The following is a 19,060-nucleotide window of genomic DNA, read 5'->3' as shown; positions in this document are numbered from 1 at the left end:
CATATGATTTTTCTAGGAGTTACTGACAACGGCTTCTAACAGGTGCAACAAAACAAATATCATATGCGTAAAGATAATGTGGCTCCAAAGAAACTCGACTCCGCTAATGAGAAACAGCTGAGAGACATTTGTAACAATTGGATCGTTTGACCTGTTTTTATTGGCAGATTGCGCAAGCAAGAAGCTCGCCAGAACACAATCGTGTTTTACAGTTCGACCGCAGGCGTAGAATCGTTTCCCGACAGCGCTGGTAGCACTGATAAAAAAATGCATATCTGATCGCGTTTTCACGAAGTATATCCGCTTTTCTGTCTAAAAGCAAATAACGTACGGAAGGCACGGCGTAGTTGATTTTATCCCGAGATACACACCTGGTGAGGAATGAGATAGCTGCCTAAATCGACCGACTTGGGCTTCTATTTTCGTCTTAAGAAGTGGGACTGACTCCACCACGTCGAGCGCAGTCGCCTCTTCAGCTCGTCGCATCGGATATGCTCGCGAGTGACCCTGAAAATGACAAGATCGCCACGATAAACGGTGAGAGAAACCTTCTTGCATAACATATGATTGTTGTGACTTTTTTTTAATTCGAAATAACTACGATACAGTGAATGTAATGTTTAGTGCGTACGCAAAGACAAATGGACATTTTTGGTTTCTAAAGCTAGTTTTCGGATTCTTAGCTAAATTATCGAGTAGTGTATTAAGAAAAAGTATATAAAATCTTTAAAACTAGTCGGAGAACATGTTTGTAAACAATAACTTTGTGAGGTTCGTTAGAGTTTTGTTAAGAAAGTCTTCAAATATATCTTATTCCTATTCATGAATATGAATCGTTTGTGTTTAAGTAAAGCTTTTTATCTTCGTCTGAGCTCATTGTATTACGTCGTAGAAACAATATGAATATTTAGTTATCACAATTTATATTATGTATAAATTTTAGATAAAATTCATATATACAATATTTAAGAAATTGAATTTAATTGTGTATAAACAAACGTCTTATTTAATATTTATTTTTAATATAACATAGGTCACACACATGAACACACACACACATTAAAAAAATTGCTAATACTATTCTTCTTTTTTGTTTTTTTTTTTGTTTTATCTGTAAAAATGTTTTTTTCCGCAACTATATCTCTGTAGCTAAATTTCTGTATTCTATCTTTATATTTTATTTATTATATAATCCACATTGTAAACACAAGGGTTCGCTTCGTAAAATTACTGGTTTTTCAGACAACAATAACGAACCGGCTGACTTCAATAAAGCCATTTCGACAACCGGTAAATATTTTTTAGTCTAGTTCTCAAAATAATAATAATTTTTGTTATTTCTTTACTTAGTCTGTCTATCTCTCTTTCTATCTATCTTTTAGGCTATGGAGTATTTAATGTTTTATTGTTACTGGCAACGATACCAATTGCGTGGACCCCTATTTTCGATACTACTTCCGGCGCATTTATCTTGGCTTCAGCCGAATGCGACTTGGAGCTCACATTCTTTCGCAAAGGCGTGCTCGTCGCATTTCCTTACATAGGTACAAAACTTTAAATGAAACTGGCTAAGATAATTATAATAACACTTGTATAAATCTGATACTACAACACATTAATAATCATTATAAAATTATAGCAATCTTTTAAAAGATTCTAACAATTAGACGTTAAAAATTTATAGAAATCTTAAAAATTCAAGCATTAATATTATCGAACATTATATATTAGTATATTATTAATCTATTATTATAAACTCAATTAATTTGATATTATATATACCTATATCAATATCTTTTCTTCTGCTTTTTTATAGAGTATAATTTAAATATTTACTATTGATTTGTATCTTAATCTTTTGTAGCTATGACAACGACTGCTTTCATATGGGACTACATAACGCCCTATATAAGCATGAAAAAACTGTTCATGTTCGCATTATTAATTGATTCAATTTTGAACATCGTAAGCAGTGGCATACGATCTTATTATATATTTATATTAGTCAAGTTTCTCAGTGGGATCGTGTGAGTATACGTAAATTTTCTAAAAAAAAAAATCACTAAAAAAATTTTAGAGATCTTTTAAGAACCAACTGTATTTTGCTTATTAAATAAATATTTTAGATTCATTAATATACTTTTTATTAAAATATAATATATACATTGATAAAAAAATAATATTCTTAAATTTTATTATTTAATCATTCTAATAAAACATTTTCAATATATTAATTTTATTTATTAATAATAGCATACTATTTTTTATAATCGAATTTTTTTTCTCCTCAAAATCTAGAGAGGTTCAAATGCATGCTTTTCCGATCTCTCAAGTTTATCGCAACCTTCTACCCTCGTAATCTTACGCCCGATAAGGTGTAACGCGCGCGCATCTATGATTTACAGTGCAGGCGGCCCGTTAGCGATGGTGATGACGTATCTGACGGAATTCCATTCGGCGAGGTACAAGCCGCGGTTCACTACATGGGTGGGATTTCTCTTCGCCGTAGCGAACATCGTGCCAGCAGGTAAACACGCGAACGCGCGATAAATCGTTTAATGCATCGCACTTATCAACAACAACACGTTATTCGCAAAAGAAAATAAATAATGCGCGTAAAAATAAATTAAAAGCTAAATTCGAATAGAAAAATTGGGGGAAAAAAAAAAAAAATATATATATATATATATATATATTATAAAATATATAGAAAATTTATGTACATTTATATACACGTATATACGATAACATATTCGTATAGTTTTATATAATAATAATGTTTTAATTATAATTATCTTTATAGTATCTTAATTCATATAAACGTAGCTATGATAGTCTACGATTGACTCGCGTGTGAAAAGGATCGATTTCATGCGGCTCTTCAGTCACCAAGATATTGACGAAACTAGTTTGAAATTAGATTACATATCACACTATCAGGCGTTCTATGTATAATGACCAGTGAACTTTATCTAATAGCGTAAGGTGAAGTACACTGACACTGAATAGTTCCAGTTGAACGCCCGAGATATCGAGATTGCAAAGCTTCAAGAAATGAATCAGCTAATTTGAACTGAGAAACTAATTTTATCTGTTATTAAGATTTCTCTTTATCGCAAAGAAAGTAACATAAAAAATCGAAAAGTCACTTTTGTCCGATACTTTTCTTAAAAAAAAAAAAAAAAGTTTAATTTAATTTAATTAAAGATTAAAGAGAGAAAACCATAATATATTTGCTCTTACAAATCTATCTCAACAATTAAATATGTTTGACTCTGCAGCTCTGGGCATAATAATATTGCCGTTGGATTGGAATATCGATATCTTCGGTCAAGACTACAACTCCTGGCGTATATACCTGTTAATCTGCTCAATACCACCCGTCGTCGGCTTCGTGACGGCGACCATGTTGCCGGAAAGCCCTAAATATCTCATGGCAATTGGCAGGTCAAATGCAGCCTTGAAATTACTCAAGAGAATGTACTGTATGAACACTAGACAACCTTCAGAAACATTTCCGGTAAGTCAAGTAACACGCCATTTAGTTTTTATTTCAAGTTTCTCTTTCGAATCTTGTTATTTATTATTTTTTAACAAAGTAAATACATACTTAAATAGAAATGCTAAAGCTCTTTTTGGCGTAGTATAATTTTAAAAATGTGTGGTAAAAACAATTTCATTAGTTAACTTTTAAGCCTAATTTAGATGATTTAATTTGAAATGGAATTTTATTTATAATTTTATGTGTAGCTAGTTTATTTTTTGTGTTCATTTATAATTTTATTTTCAATACAGGAAATATGTAAAAAAAATATAGAGAGATATATACATACATGATTGCATGATACATACATATATGTATTAAAATGTACGATACATAAAATTTTATATAGATATCATCTGTCTGAAATTTTATAATTGCCAATTACAGTTGGTCTAAATTTTAATCTACAAAGATATAAAAGAGTGTATATATTTATATTATAAAATTTAAAAAAAAATTTCTAATACAGTTGAAAATTTATAAAATTGAGTTCCAAAAATTAGCATCTTAATTTAAGGAGTGGTATCAAACAGTATAAGTCCAAACTCGTTATTTTTATTTTTTTGATAGAACACTCAACTAAGATTCATTTTCATTTTTGACTCGTACAACGACGATATTGCATTATTCGGACGTTATTATCTTTTTACCGGCTTATCGAGCAAAACTCGTTGTTTCGGGCTCTAATAAATGGCTGTGAGATATCCTCCGCGACTTCGTAGCGCTTCTGCTAGATACAAATGACACGTTTTATTTACGACACGTCTGCAGCGAAAAGGAAAAGAGTGAAAGAGTAAAGTAAAACGGAAGTACAAAATGACGCAAATCGCATTTTCTAGGCGGACGAAGGCAGAATCGGATGTCATATTATATGTATTGCATCCCCAAATTTAAACTTTGTATTTCTTTTTGTCATAAACATTTTTAAATAGTAAATCCACCATTGTACAATTACTTCTTCGATTTTAATAACACTAAAATAAAAACGTTGATAAGTTCTTGCGTGCTCGTTATATATTATATATTACATATTTCTCCCCTTATCTCTCTTACATTGTATAGTGTCTGCTTTCGTATTTTATACTGCTGCCGGCATTGAATTTAGATAGCAGTGCACAAATCGGACGCATAATTCACTCGGTGAGCCGAGAAAAGGGCGCCTTTCATCGTTGCCTTTTCCTCGTTACAGATAAAAGCGCTGCTTCAGCAAAAGACGCAATTGACGCGTCCCGTGCTCGAGGCGAGTCTCGAGAGGATGCGCATTTCGTTGTACAACACGAAGCTACTATTCACGACGACGGCTTACCTGCCCGCCTTCTCCTTCGTAAGTTTCCTCCAATTTGGAAGTATGCTCGGGTAAGTTTGGATAAGTCGCGGCGTTTTCCGACGCGACGATAATCAGCGCGACAGTAATCGACGCGATTTGCTGCTCGATCGCGCAGATTTAATACGATGAGACTGTGGGTGCCGCATCTATTCATTATCCTCAACAATTTCGACGCGGAGAATTGGACATCGAAGGATAGGCAACCGACCATGTGCGAGATGTTGGACCCGCACGTGGCTCTACCCGCCAGACGGTACTTGAACTGCACGAACTTCGACAACGCGTGCTTCAAGGTTGGTGAAATTGGCACGAAACCAAGAGACACTTTATCGATGATCGAATTAACGTATTAGAATATCGATTTTGAAGTACAGAGCGAGATTTAATCGCGAAAACATGTCTCTATTTGATAATTGCCAATTGCGTCGATAATTTAATTTTCAAATAAAGACCTTTCTGTGCCATTGTTAAATGTTCGCAACATTTGTAATTAACGTTAATTGAAACAATCATTGATTGATCGTAAACGATAGACTTCATTAACGGGATTCCTCTATATAATTATTTTCTTTTTTATCTAACAGTAATTATAATGTTTTAATGTGTTCCAGTGGACTATTAATCCTGTGATTTATCAAAATTCCACCGTTATCGCGTCATCGGCCGTAATATTCTCATTTCTTGCCGGATTCATAACAATCACCAAACTTCGAAAACAGATTATAATGCGTAAGATATTACACTATTATACATACATATTTATTCTTCAGAAAATAAAAAACCTGTCGCTTTTCTCTATTATAAGCGATACTTGTGAAGAAATTATTTATTAACTAATTCATATTAACAGCACAAATGCAATAAATAATAGAAACATTGCATAATACGTGTACGTTGCAATGAAAAAAATATATCCCCTTTTTCTTTCTTAAATGTCACAATATTTGTTGCATCGTAATTTTTTACGTGTTCCTATTATGTGGCTAAAAGTAGTTAAGCATTGTCCCGGGACATATTACTCATACCCCACGCGGAAATAATCCGTAAATTAACGGATACAACACCATTGTTGCAGTCATGGCCTTCCTGATATCGGTGGCAAGCAGTTTCGGAATAAATTGGGCGCAGTCTCCGCCGTACATGCTGACGCTGGCGGCGGCGGTTATCGTGACGACAAGAATAGCGGGTAATATCGTTACCGCGGTGAATGTCGACGTTATTCCCGTCCCATTAAGGTAATGCCGTGCGAATATAAGCGCGCCTCTTTGACACGCGCGACCGTATCCTCTCCGCTCTTCTCGCTCGCGTATCCCTCTTGTACCCTGGAGATTAATTGCGACCGCGTGGCAGACGCGAATGAGTGAACGCGGAAGGGAAGGGGGGAGAGGAAGTGACTGTGTCTCGAGATTTTATCGGATGCAATTCTCTATTCTCGTCGCTTTATCATCGTCCTTCGTTAACGCGAGAAAAAGAGGATAGCGCTGCTGCACGAGAAATAAATATAATTTCGGTCGGTGGAAATGAATCTTTCGTTGCAGAGCCACAAGCACCAGTATCCTCGTCGTTATTGGAAATATCGCAGCCATTGTGGGAAATTTGATTTTCTCCGCGCTTCTGGGCACCAAGTGCATCGCCGCTTTCATGGGATTGGGATGCCTGTTCTCCGGTACGATTAACGCAACGATTTAATCCTTTTGTAACGGATCGTATCACTTTACGGATAAAAGAATTTACAAAATCACTGTTTTCGCGATGGTACATTCAATCAAATTTTTAATACAAAATACCTTACAATATAATGTTCAATTGAGTGTTATAAAAAAAGTTAAGTTAATCAAAACTTAATCAAGTAATACGAATTATTGAGATAAACGAATCTCATAAGACTTAAAAGACTCATAAATCTCATCTATGATCTCATCTAGATAAAATCTATAACGCATCGCTAAAATTTTAGATTAATTGATTAAATTATTAATATCTTTTGATAGAAATAAAAATGATTCTTAAACAAATATTCATGCAGAAATCTTTTAATATATATTTCTTTTTTTCACAGTTTGTTTCTGCGTATCCTTATTCTTTCCGCAACCCGTGAGAGAATCGTCGAAGAAACTTGCTGAAGCTAGCACGTCGAAAATATGAAGAAGATAATAGAGAAACTTTGAAATCATGTACCACCCTTAGGATTAAAAAATTTAGATTAAATAGCTGCTTAACAAGGCTCTAAATTGAATTGTGATATTTTTCTAAACAATTTATCGAAAAAAAAATTTAGGAAAATGTAGCAAGAAATTTAATAATAAATTAAATAAATGCCTCTTGTTCTTTTTTTAGGAGAAATGGATGCAATATAATTTTTTATAAAACTTTTGATTTTCTCTTTTTTTATCCTTTCTCAATATTTTTCAATATTAACAACGCGATAATTAATAATTTACGATAAAACAAGTATTTTCGGTTTTGTCTTTTATGGAAACGTTTTTTGTTTACAGAAATCATCGTCGACACACAATGGCAATTTTCCTTCATAAAAGCTTATGATGTCAGAAACGCAGGTGCGAATGTAATGTTATTTTCTATGATAAAAATATCATTCCACTGAGTAGTGTTTTTAAGCCTACCAATTATCTTGAACAGCTATTTTTTTATATTTACATGTAAGAATGAAATGTCGCTATTATATTTCTTGGCTACAAAATTTTTAACAGTCTGTTAAAAAAAAAAAAGTGCATAACAAGCGATTAAGTGAAATTTTTTTCAGATTTTTGTATCTTCAGATTTTTTGTTAAACATAATACTATAATTACATTAGGTCCTAGATTAAACCAAGAATAATCCTATGTCCTATTTTATCTACGTTTTACATCTTTCTACATGCAAATTTTACATCCTTTTGATTAAACTGCTTTCAGCTTTCATCCGCCAGGTTGAGGAAGCTGCATTTGAATTGGAAAACAATTTGCGTTTTCAATTCGTATGGAATTATTCAAAATTCCTCGTCATCTAGCAAGGAGGGACGTTAAGTTGCGTGAGCATTGCGTTGCAGATAAGCGATGACAAGTTGATTACGCGTAGCACGTGAGAGCTGTTCGAGTTGCGCGCGATCGCGGGTTATCGAAAGTTATCCGACGTGATAGTTAATTAGCTAGTTGTGCGCGCGAAACTAGCCGACGGGCAAATTCACCATAAACTTTACCTATGCCGAACATGCATGAGGGAACCATATAAACACACGCTTATTGCCGTAGCGAGGCGGCGAGGCAAGAGTTACCCCGTTAGAGCTGTACTCCTCCTGGTTTTGCCCGAAGCATAAACATCCAAACTTGTGCGCGGTTTCCCCTGCTTCGGCGCAATTGTGCGATATATAGGCCAGGCCTCTACCACACCGCGGAATTAACGTAAGCCGTACAGTTATTCGTCACTTAACCCTTTCGGGACTCTAGGGATAACGCGGGCCCAAAGAATGTTTCATTGCTATCTCAGGATTAAAGGCTTTTCCGGCTTATACGAATGTCGGATGCTGCCTCAAGGACCAAAATTCAGACAATTGTAGTATCTCGAAAGAGCAACGTCTGTATTAACTATGAAAACTTTTCTGTAAAGCCCGTATTAGATGGTCTAATTTGCGATAAAATTCAAAACAGAATTCATAATTTTATGCACTGGATATCATAATGTATGTATTACATATTCTATGATATGTTTTTTATATATGTACATATGTATATTTTAATATTTCAAATATTTATTCAAATATTTTACTCAAATGTTTATTCAAATATTTTATGCGTATAATATTATATAAATGGAAATCTATTTCGAATTTTATGACAAAATCTACATCATCGAGTTTAATATTTAAATTATTAATAGTAATATTTTACAACTATATAATTATATAAAATATAAAAGTTTTAATGGTAATTCTACGTAATTATACTAGCTATTTCTAAAAGTTTTTCATATGCAAACAATTTTCTTTATAATTTTATTTAAAAAAATAAATATTTAAATTTTATGAAATTGAGATAAGCGCTAAAATTTCACGTTATTTAGAGATTTGTATGCCAAATAACTGTATAGTAGGCAAAAATCATATGGTTTATTTTATAGAATTATATACCGTGCGGCGCGACTCAACATCATTATTTAAACGAGACCACGCATTGTCGATCACTTCCGCAATTTTATCTCTGATTTAATCTCTGTTGCGTTTAATACGTTATTTATCTTGGAATCATGTAATGGTCATAATATGTCATTAATATTTTATCGCAATAAATATCGCGGTTGTTTAATTAAATGCGTTAATTAAAAGCAAACATATCGTAAATGAAGATATTAACACGTCGGCTATGGTACAAATTAGTTAATATGTAATATTATTGTTTATAAAATACACTGTTCATAAAATACACGGCTTATATAATTTGCGTAAATCATTCCGTAATTATCATATATTTAACAATTTAGCTTTATAAATTTTAAATTAAAATTATTTTTATTAATTTTTACATTCACTTATTGTACGAGTGAGAATGCATTTTGATGCCCTCTCTGATATGGACCAGATACAAATACTGAAAAGTTATTGATACTAAACGTTTATACTCTATGGATAATTTAACATAAACCTTGAGTACCGTTATACTTTTGAGTATTCTCATAGTAGCTCGATGCCTTTATATTATCGGTCGAGTAACGGTATCGAATATTGATACTTTATCCACGCCTAGCTATTTTATCGGCCGCCTCGTTTTATGTTTACTTACTGCGAATGCATCTTTCTTTGGATGTATTATCTTGCAAACCAGTTTCCCTCAGATGCATATGTAGAATTAATTTTATCTTACTAATCAATATTATAAACACGAATTAATAATTTCAAGAACAATATAATACTCGATTAAAACTTGTAAATTTCTATCATTGTTTATCGATTATCATTATTTTATAAATTATTACGTAGAAATAATAAATACAGTCATTATGTTTGTAATTATACTTTTTGTATAGAAAAATAATCCGTTTGTTAAACGTGAAAAATACAATTTAATATATTCAGAAAATTTAATTAATTTATTAAAGTAATAAAATAAGAGCTCCAGCTTCGATATAAAAAGTGCATTTGTTGTGGTAAAAGCGGAATGTGGAATAAAAATTCCTCGGAGCGAGGATAAAATACACAGAGAAATTACAGAGCTGTGGAGAAGTGCGCACATGCGCAAACTACGTTTTAATTTTCGCTGAAACATTCTTGAGAGTAAGACGAACGTAGCTATTTCATTCTGATCTTTTTTCATTTCGCCTTGGAATTTTCTTCCGCAGAAAAAAAGAGATAAAAAAGTTCTAACATAATTTTCAGAGACAAAATGCTATTTAGTACTTGCATCAAGTGTCAAGTCGAGTGGAAGTCAACACTTTTGCTATGGGCCGACTATTGTATAGCAAACCGCGTGTCAGATGAAAAATAACGCGCCGGTGACGCGACGATTTATCTCGACAGAAATTTTCCGCGAAGAAAAAAGTTATTACAGAAAAGGCAACTTCATCCTCGCGATCGAGCTTATCTTAACTTGTCCGAGGAATGTTGAAGAGTAAGAGAACTCCGAAGAAAACTAGTTACACATATAAATTCTTATTCGATGTATCATTTCGCCGATCTTCTGGAAACCAATTTACGCAGTTTGTAAAAATTGCGTATCTAACAAATTACATTTTTAAAGTAACAAGTTTAGAAATTTTAATAAAAATTTTAATAAAAATTTTTACCTACTATATTTTTCTTATATTATTTTTAATTAAATAACGGAATTTTCTGAATTAAGTTCAATTAGGCTTCAAAAACTTTTGTCTTTAAGGCGATGGTATTTTAAAACATATTATCTTGAAGGCGATAAGCCTTTTACACACATAAAATATTATAAAATATATTTTATTTCTTAAAGGCGACAGCCTTTTACCCATAAAATATTATAAAATATACTTCTCAAATATTTAGGTAGTTTCAGATTTCAAATAAAATATTAAGAAATATATTTTGAAATATGTATACTTTATGTAAGCCCTCTTATAATAGATGTAAAAAATATATTCCAAATAAGAATATTTTCCTTTTTACATGTTTATTTAAATATTTTGCTTATAAATTAAGCAAAAATTGTATATTTAACTTGTTAAAGTATTAATAAGTATTAATAGAAAATGTGTATTTGCTATTTATTAAATATTCTAAAAATAAGAATATAATTTTCTCAGTGATATTTTTTTATATTTTTATTTACTGCTTGTTTGTTATGTACAGTACAGTATAAAATATAACAAAATACTTTATCGCGAAATTGAGGAATAAATAAACTAAAACGGTGAAAAATCAATTTTCCTTTTATTTTACAAAAATTTTTCGGTTGCACTTTAAAAACGCCAAAGAAGTTATATTCGTATAATAAGTTCTTAAAGTTCGTGGTTACAACCCTTTCAGCCGTGAAATAAAGTACTCTTATCCATGGTAGAATCAAGCGGCATTAAGCTTAGCGCCCTTGCGCTATTTCGCCATGAATAATTCATCAAGCGCACAAACCCACTTGTCCGAAAGAATGCACGGATGCTATCGGCAAACCAGATCGTGCGGACAAAGATTAACATTTCTTTTTATTCTCGCGACTCGCGACACCGCCGATCCTACATTTATCTACGTCAACCGATCGATCCGTCGTCTCTCTAGTCACACATAAACTTGTCTTATAACGTGAGAGATCTATCGGAGATCATTTCCTGATGACGTGACGTCCTGACGCGCTCGCTGACATTTTACGTTGCTTATCGCCGATCAATTCTATACGTGCCGACGATTCGATCCCGTACTGTAACGGGTTCCCTTAAGCCCAAATTACATTCCATCCCACTGTCGACCGTGGTTACGCTCGCTCGAGTGACATACATCACGTTATTATTCAAAGGATATAGCGGACAAACTCGTGGTGTTTCAATCAACAAACTCGTGGTCCACTAGATGTGACGATTTAAATAATATACGAGACTGTTACATAGAAAGTGTGTAAAAACAGAATATTATATTAATAATTAATATATCCGGATAATACATCATACTTAATTTTCAAAAAAAGAAGTATCAAGTTATATTTTTTTTTTTTTGTGTTCTTATTTCTAGAAAAGTAGCAAATTAATTAACTTGAGATAATTTTGATTGATTTGATAAAAAACACTTTTATATAAAATATGTAACATATTAGTGTGAAGTAGAATGCATAAGGCTCGATAATAATATCGGAATTATCCTGACTGACCATCAATGTAATCGAGCGTTTCCCGGTCATAAATTTGCAAAATTCCGGGAATGCTGAGTGGAATGAAAAATTAAAATACTGAGGTTCGCCACCCACACGCGTTTCCGATTACTTTGGCTCTGCTGACATCTAATTTCGCGAATTACATGTGTCAATGAGTCAAACGATATTTCTTTACAAATATTGTTGATTAATGTTGTTGATGAATACTCGAAAATTTCTCTTGGTGATAGAATATAAATCGCGAAACTGGATCGAGAGTTCAATCCGTGCTGTCAGTGTCACAAGCTTAATGTTATCGTAAAAATGTCCATTACAAATCATAAATTGAGCACGATAATATCACAGTCATTAAAGGAGCAATATCTTTAACGCGTAAATGGGGTTAGTGTGAACGGAGCAGCTGGCAATTGATCCTGCTCGCGATAAAATAAATAACTTGACATATAAAAGATATTATAAAAGAATGTCGACGAAAAGTGAAGTCGATTCATCGAGGGCATAATGTTTGGAAACATAACAGAGTTACAAGATATGCATTATTTTTCAAAATGCTGAAGTAAGTATATAAAGTTTCGAAGAATCGTGATACTCAAATCAAAAGAATGGAACATGAAAATAATTATCTAGAAATTTTATCAAATTTCGAATTATACCATCTTAGGTTTATCCATAGATTATCTGGATATAGTACTATTTCTCTGAATATGATTTTTATTCTTTATCATTTTGCATGTCTCAAAGAAATGATGATTTTTACGACAAATGTAAATTCTCAGTGTATTTTATCCTATATTTCATAATTCCACATTTATATTTTTTTCATAATATTACGCAAAGCTGATTTTACAGGCAAATCTCTTAATGCTCGGTGAAAGAAGCTTACAATTAGCCTTTTTAATTCAACTTTAATTCAATTCACTTTAAGATGATTAAATTGCAATTAGTATTTGGCGATGATTAGATTTGACAATTAGAGAGAATATTCAATAATATACAATACTATAATTTTCTAAAAATATGTTTTATATTTTTAAGGAAATTTTTTAGATATTTAAAGGTTAAAATTAATTAATTTAATGATTAATAATAAATTAAGTTAACATAAATGAAATAAAATTGTAATAGACTAAAAGAGATTAAACAAGATAATTATTATTCTTTCTAAATAGCAAGATATTATTCTCTTTAAGTCAAGCATCAAAGGATTAATTTTCCTACTGTGATTGTTGCGAAAAGAATGTGGCAAACTTTTCTCGAGGGATGATTCCACCACTCTGATTCATCGGGATTTCCCGGTCCAAACAACAAGAGCGAGCATCTTCCGCTGGGACGTTGTGTCGTACACAGCGAAAGCAATAACACATGACAACATCAGTATCCTTACAGTCACATCGATAAATCACAGGCTGTCAGTCACAGTCGCAATGCACAAGCATCGTTATTCATCTCATTAGCGTAATGATGCTCAAATCGAATTTCGGTTAATAAACATAATCATTCATGTACACAATATCGGTAAATGAAACATTCCACGAAATAGATATTCTGAAATCCTGCGGTAAAATTACTATAATATATTACTATAATATATTATATACAATATTTGTAATACTAATGCAAACCAAATTAAATGTAATAAAATAGAAAACAAAAATTGATTTTCTATGTGTTTGTCTGCTATGAAATAAATAACATTATTTTTTTTAAAAGCACAATCGGGCAAAGTTCGAAGTATTAAAGCTTAATACATCGAATAGTGTTCTGTTTATCAAGCTTTTCGCAAAAAGTCACGTAAAACAGTAATTACTTCTACCGTGGTAATTAACGTTCCTTGACAATAATTTACGTTTAACCTATATATCTGTAGCAATCAAGATTAGTGAGACTAACGACCTCCTGGGTGCTTTTAACGGTGTGCAAAAAAATTTACCTGTCTACAATAAATATTTTCATTCTACCGCATCAATTTAATAATCACATATCTTTCGCGCTTATTAAATAAGCAAGAAATTCGGAAATATTATAATATAAAAAAAAGACAATTTCTATTCATCAAAAATATTATTCAATGCTATGAATAAAGCCATGATCAAAAGAACGATAAAGATGCAATAAAGAGAAAAAAGCAGAAATCATTCCTTAAATATTGATTTCTTACGGACAATCGAGCAGTCGAATGCATTTGCCGAATGAGTCGCAAAAATAAACGAGCGACCCTTCAGAAATCTTGGATTCGATCATTAAGTACGAGAAACTTTTGCTTCGAGACAAAAGATTGATATGATAGATTATATATTCCATTAAATGATTTAATATACATAAAAGTTATTCTACGCGCGCGCGGATATGTGTGTGTGCGTATGTGTGTGTATTATATATGTCACGCATTTTCTTCGAATCGTAGAATAGTAGAGTGCATTAAACAAATAACCGCATAATTGAATGACAAGAAACTAAAGATTCAAACTAATTAATGCTCTTAATATATTGCTGCTCTATACTTTTTCAGTTAATTTCAAATAAAATTCAATTAACCATAGTTTTAATTTTGCAAAATAATTTAGGAGAAAAAAATAATATTCATTCATTTTTGTTAAATAAAACTGTAATTTTTTTATGCCTTATTATATTAATTTCAATAAATTAAGATTTGGCTCATAACGTTTGAGAAAAAGGCATTAATTTCTTTTTGTTTCATTGCGTTCATTAATTATAATCAAACATATCTACACAGTAGAAATATAGCGTCGGCGACCTTAATGGGGAAGCGATTGCTCTTCAAGGACACCCAAAACGAGCGCGCATCAAGACTTTGCGTGCGCCTCGTTATATACGATAATGTTGGTCAACGAACCCTCCTCGCGATAGCAGTGGATCAATTGAAATGCACCCTTCGCGCGCGTCATCCCAGGCCATTACTACGATGCAAGGGGCACTCCATTTCCTTGGTCGAAACGTCCTTTACGAATACTCCGAGTTAAAGCATTCGTTGAGTGTATTCACACAATGTGCGGGATGACGCAAACGGACAGACTTTATATCTCTACCATTTCGAAGATAGCCATGGAACTTTCCATAAAAAGATCTCATACTTTATCTAACAATACTTTTTCTAACAAAAAATATCTTAATTTTTAAAAAGAATTAAGTTGACGTTTATTAAGGCTTAAAATATTAGTCAGGATCTTTTTGTTGAAAAATTATCGATTTTAAAATTGTTCATCTATTTTCTAATAGAATATCTATTTTCTATATAACATCTATTTTCTAATCATATTTTTGATATATTCTGTATAGAGTTACATTGTAAATTGGAATCCTGGCTAGCAATATAAAGGCTATAACGAGAGTCATTGTCTGTGACTTGACCAGCCGTAATACCAAACGACAAACAATGTTACTACGCTACAATCTACACGTCTATTTTACGGGGTGAGTGTTATCGACAGTGCAACGCGCATATAGATAAAAATTTCACGATAGCATCGCGTTCCACTCACGGGAAGATAGAGATACAATATAGTGTATCCGTTATATCGTTCGCACTTTCATCGATGTCGCAATAAATAAAGTATTGCGCCTGCTATATATCGATTAATACAACAAGCTTATGCTGGGCTCTGGAATTGCATAGATGCTGGACGCTAATTCTAAAATATCACGCTCACAGAAAAGAATAATCAACAAAAAAGCAGATTTCTACAATAATGCTTGATTTAAATACTGAGCACATTGAAATTCCCTAAGTACAATATAATAAGAGAAAGAGAGAGATGAATTTGTAATTATTTTTAAATCTTTAAAAAAAAAGTGAAAGAAGATTTAATAAAAACTTCTTAATTATAAAGCTTATATACATAATATTATATTAATACATTAATATTACTATTACGATCTCTCTCTCTTTCTCTCTCTTTCTCTCTCTCTCTCCCTCCCTCTCATATCTCTATATTTAAACAAAAACATGTAAATAAAAAATATAAATCTTATAATAAGCTATAAATATAAAAAGAGTTTTTAACTTAAATTTGTATATGAATAAAATACAAAGTCAATGACATATAAAAAAGATATGAGAAACACATATATAATAATCTCATAAAAACAAATTTTTATTAATAATTTGTAAAATACCAAAATAATCTTCGTCCTACTTGTATCTTATTTTGCGATATACATATGTATATATTATGCTACCATGCAGTCAAATGAAACAGATACACATGGCAAAAATTATTGTAATCAAACGGATTAGGACTCTAACCTGTCAACTAATTTGTACTAAGGGTCTCGTATACAATATATTACCGGATACACAAAACTAATCAACCATTCACCTAGTCGTTACGCCATTTTTCCCTACAGGGGGCCATGTGTTTTATATAGGGGATATCTTTAAAAGTCGCGTGTTTCTTTGTGTTTGTTTTCATACTTTCTTCAATTTATCAGGATTCATAGTAAAATGCATAAAGCATACACACAGCAAATGAATTATTCAGAGGTCACTTGTTGACGACTTTGTTATGTAAATCATAAATCATGCGTTGAATATTAGTTCCTTAAGTCGCGATCGACTTAACTTTTTTCGCAAACTTTGCGAAAGCAAGCAAAGTGACGACACGCAATCTTCACTAAAACATGCGTCTCGCGCAGTAAACTGCAGTGACGTAAGCATGAGAAAACAGCAGATAAATACCCTGAGCCTCACGAACTATATAAAGAAAAAACCTCTGTAATCAATATTCAAGAAAAAATTTATTTGAGATATAATTTTAATTTTATTGTCAAAAAAATCGTCGTTTATTAAGCAAAATTTTGTCTCAAACTATTACTTATTATTTTCTTAAATGTTTCTAAAATAAATTAGCAAAATAATTGTGCTTTTTGTGTATGATATGTATAAAAACCATTATATTATAATACAAGAGAGTAATGTCACATAATAAAAACTTACGTAAAAAGAATTGCAAATTGTTTGAATATAAGAAGGCTCTTAAAAGTATAACCACGATACTGGAAAGAAAGAGCATTTAGTTAAGTGTATCTGTCGACAAAAGAGACGTTAAATCATAAAGACGCCTTTCGTCGCGAATGAAATGTCCGCGGGGCTGAAAAAACGTCGGCGTCTAAACGTCGTGTTCTAAATCAAACGTATGTCGTACGACTAAGCTTAGAAAAATAAAGGAAAAACACGACGGTATTCCCCTAACTGCAAACTCAGCATTAAGGACGTACTGTCCTCTACGATTTCAAGAGTCCTTGAGTTTAGGAGAGCGAATGAGAAACGAAGTGAACCAACCGCCGAATCGATGTTCTAATTAAATTAGGAGAAACGGCGAATAATGTAACCTATCACAGGTGAGACAAAAGGCGATCGATGCGAAACTGAATCGGTTTCGTCAAGCTGTTCTTAAAAAAAAATATCGAGAATAAAATAAAATTGATATAAATAAAAAAAATGGCTCAAATGCAGTAAAATCAATACAGAATTCCGGTAATTTATAAATTGATAAAACAACTTATTTGAAAAATGAGACATTCCTTTATAGCATATTTAAACAGATATTTTTTCAACGTAAATTTATGATAAATTATGTGTTGTAATTTATATTTTAATCTTTATTTAAAAAATTGATTACACGAATAATTTGTAATCTTTAAAATAAATAAAAAATAATTATATTATCCATTTTCCTAAATATAAATGAAAAAAAAATCAAATACAAATCACCTTAAATAATAATTTAAATACAAATTAATTAAACAATACATTAAAAATTAAATTTTATAAAAAAAATTTTTAAGAAATTATTAATAAGAAGTTTTATAAAATTATTAATTAATAATTGTATATTTAGAATAATAAATTATAATAATTACAATAATATTAAATTATTTCTAAAATAATGAAATAAAAAATAAAAATATACTTAAAATAAAGTATATCAAAATGTAATATATATTTTTATTTTAAAAGATTTGTATTGTTTCAAAAATTTACATAATTTCTAATTTATTATTTGACTAATTTTTATTTTAAATATTAAAATATAAGCTATTTTAATCTAAATTAATAACAAATTTTTTACGGATCAACTAAATTAAAAATTAATAAATCTAATACATATCGAAAATCATAAATTTAACATTATACAAAATATTTTAAAATATAAAATTAATAATTAATTGTAAGTTAAAGATTTGCTCTGTAAAATTAAGATTTTTATTTTTATAAATTTTAATCTATATAATTATTATATAATATTTCCTCCGTGTGATACAGTCACTATAAAAAAGTTAGTTTGATGTAAGATAATGTTTACGATTTTGAGATCAAATTATATTCTACAGAGCAAATCTTTATTTTACTTCACCAATTAATTATTAATTTTATAATTTAAAAGGCTAAAAGAGCTTTGCGAGATCAAATTCATGAATCTTAAAATGTATTAGATTTATTAACTTTTAATGTAGCTGATCCATCCAGTTCCTTCTTAATTATTTAATTTAATTTTCTTTTCTTGTAGAAGAAATATAGCTTTTTAAATTGCTGCAATTATGACTCTACTTTAGATCGAACCGATCCAAACTCGAGTGCTGTCGCACTTCATAAGATAAGAAGTAGAATAAAGTCGTTATCGCACATCGAGATGGTAATAATCGGAGTAAGTCCTGCGTCTACGAACGACGTGCAAAAGAGGAGTCGCGCCTATTCCCAGTGCGGCCATAGGGGATTCCCTTGGCGTTTTCGCCCCGCGTCGTCCCGCGCTGCTTCAGCCGCCCTCCTGGGTATCTCGGGGGCGTGTGCGCACGCGTGGAAAATTGTGTCTGATAACGGCGGGCGTCTCGACGTCGTTTTAGTATCGGCCGTAACGC

At 31.6% G+C, this 19,060-nt stretch overlaps 1 protein-coding gene across 1 annotated transcript; it reads left to right on the top strand.

Annotated features, from left to right (window-relative positions):
- Positions 1–207: 207 nt before the first annotated feature.
- On the top strand, positions 208–7,226 carry LOC140675180 (uncharacterized). The gene is made up of 12 exons (XM_072909348.1): positions 208–537; positions 1,243–1,290; positions 1,383–1,544; positions 1,865–2,027; positions 2,406–2,527; positions 3,282–3,520; positions 4,734–4,900; positions 4,987–5,164; positions 5,483–5,600; positions 5,947–6,106; positions 6,410–6,537; positions 6,931–7,226. The coding sequence occupies exons 1-12, from the start codon at positions 492–494 to the stop codon at positions 7,014–7,016; spliced, it is 1,617 nt and encodes a 538-aa protein (XP_072765449.1). The 5' UTR covers positions 208–491; the 3' UTR covers positions 7,017–7,226.
- The last annotated feature ends 11,834 nt before the right edge of the window (positions 7,227–19,060 follow it).

Source organism: Anoplolepis gracilipes, chromosome 17 (assembly GCF_047496725.1).
Source record: "Anoplolepis gracilipes chromosome 17, ASM4749672v1, whole genome shotgun sequence".
Classification (NCBI taxonomy): Eukaryota; Metazoa; Arthropoda; class Insecta; order Hymenoptera; family Formicidae; genus Anoplolepis; species Anoplolepis gracilipes.
Note: the sequence above shows the minus strand (reverse complement) of the source record. Positions and strands in the feature narration are given on the sequence as shown.

Excerpts from the sequence above, each read along its gene's own strand:
- LOC140675180 (XM_072909348.1), top strand. The coding sequence starts at position 492 with ATGCTCGCGAGTGACCCTGAAAATGACAAGATCGCCACGATAAACG. Across the intron at positions 2,528-3,281 it reads AGCGAACATCGTGCCAGCAG|CTCTGGGCATAATAATATTG; the intron begins GTAAACACGCGA and ends TTGACTCTGCAG. Across the intron at positions 5,165-5,482 it reads TCGACAACGCGTGCTTCAAG|TGGACTATTAATCCTGTGAT; the intron begins GTTGGTGAAATT and ends AATGTGTTCCAG.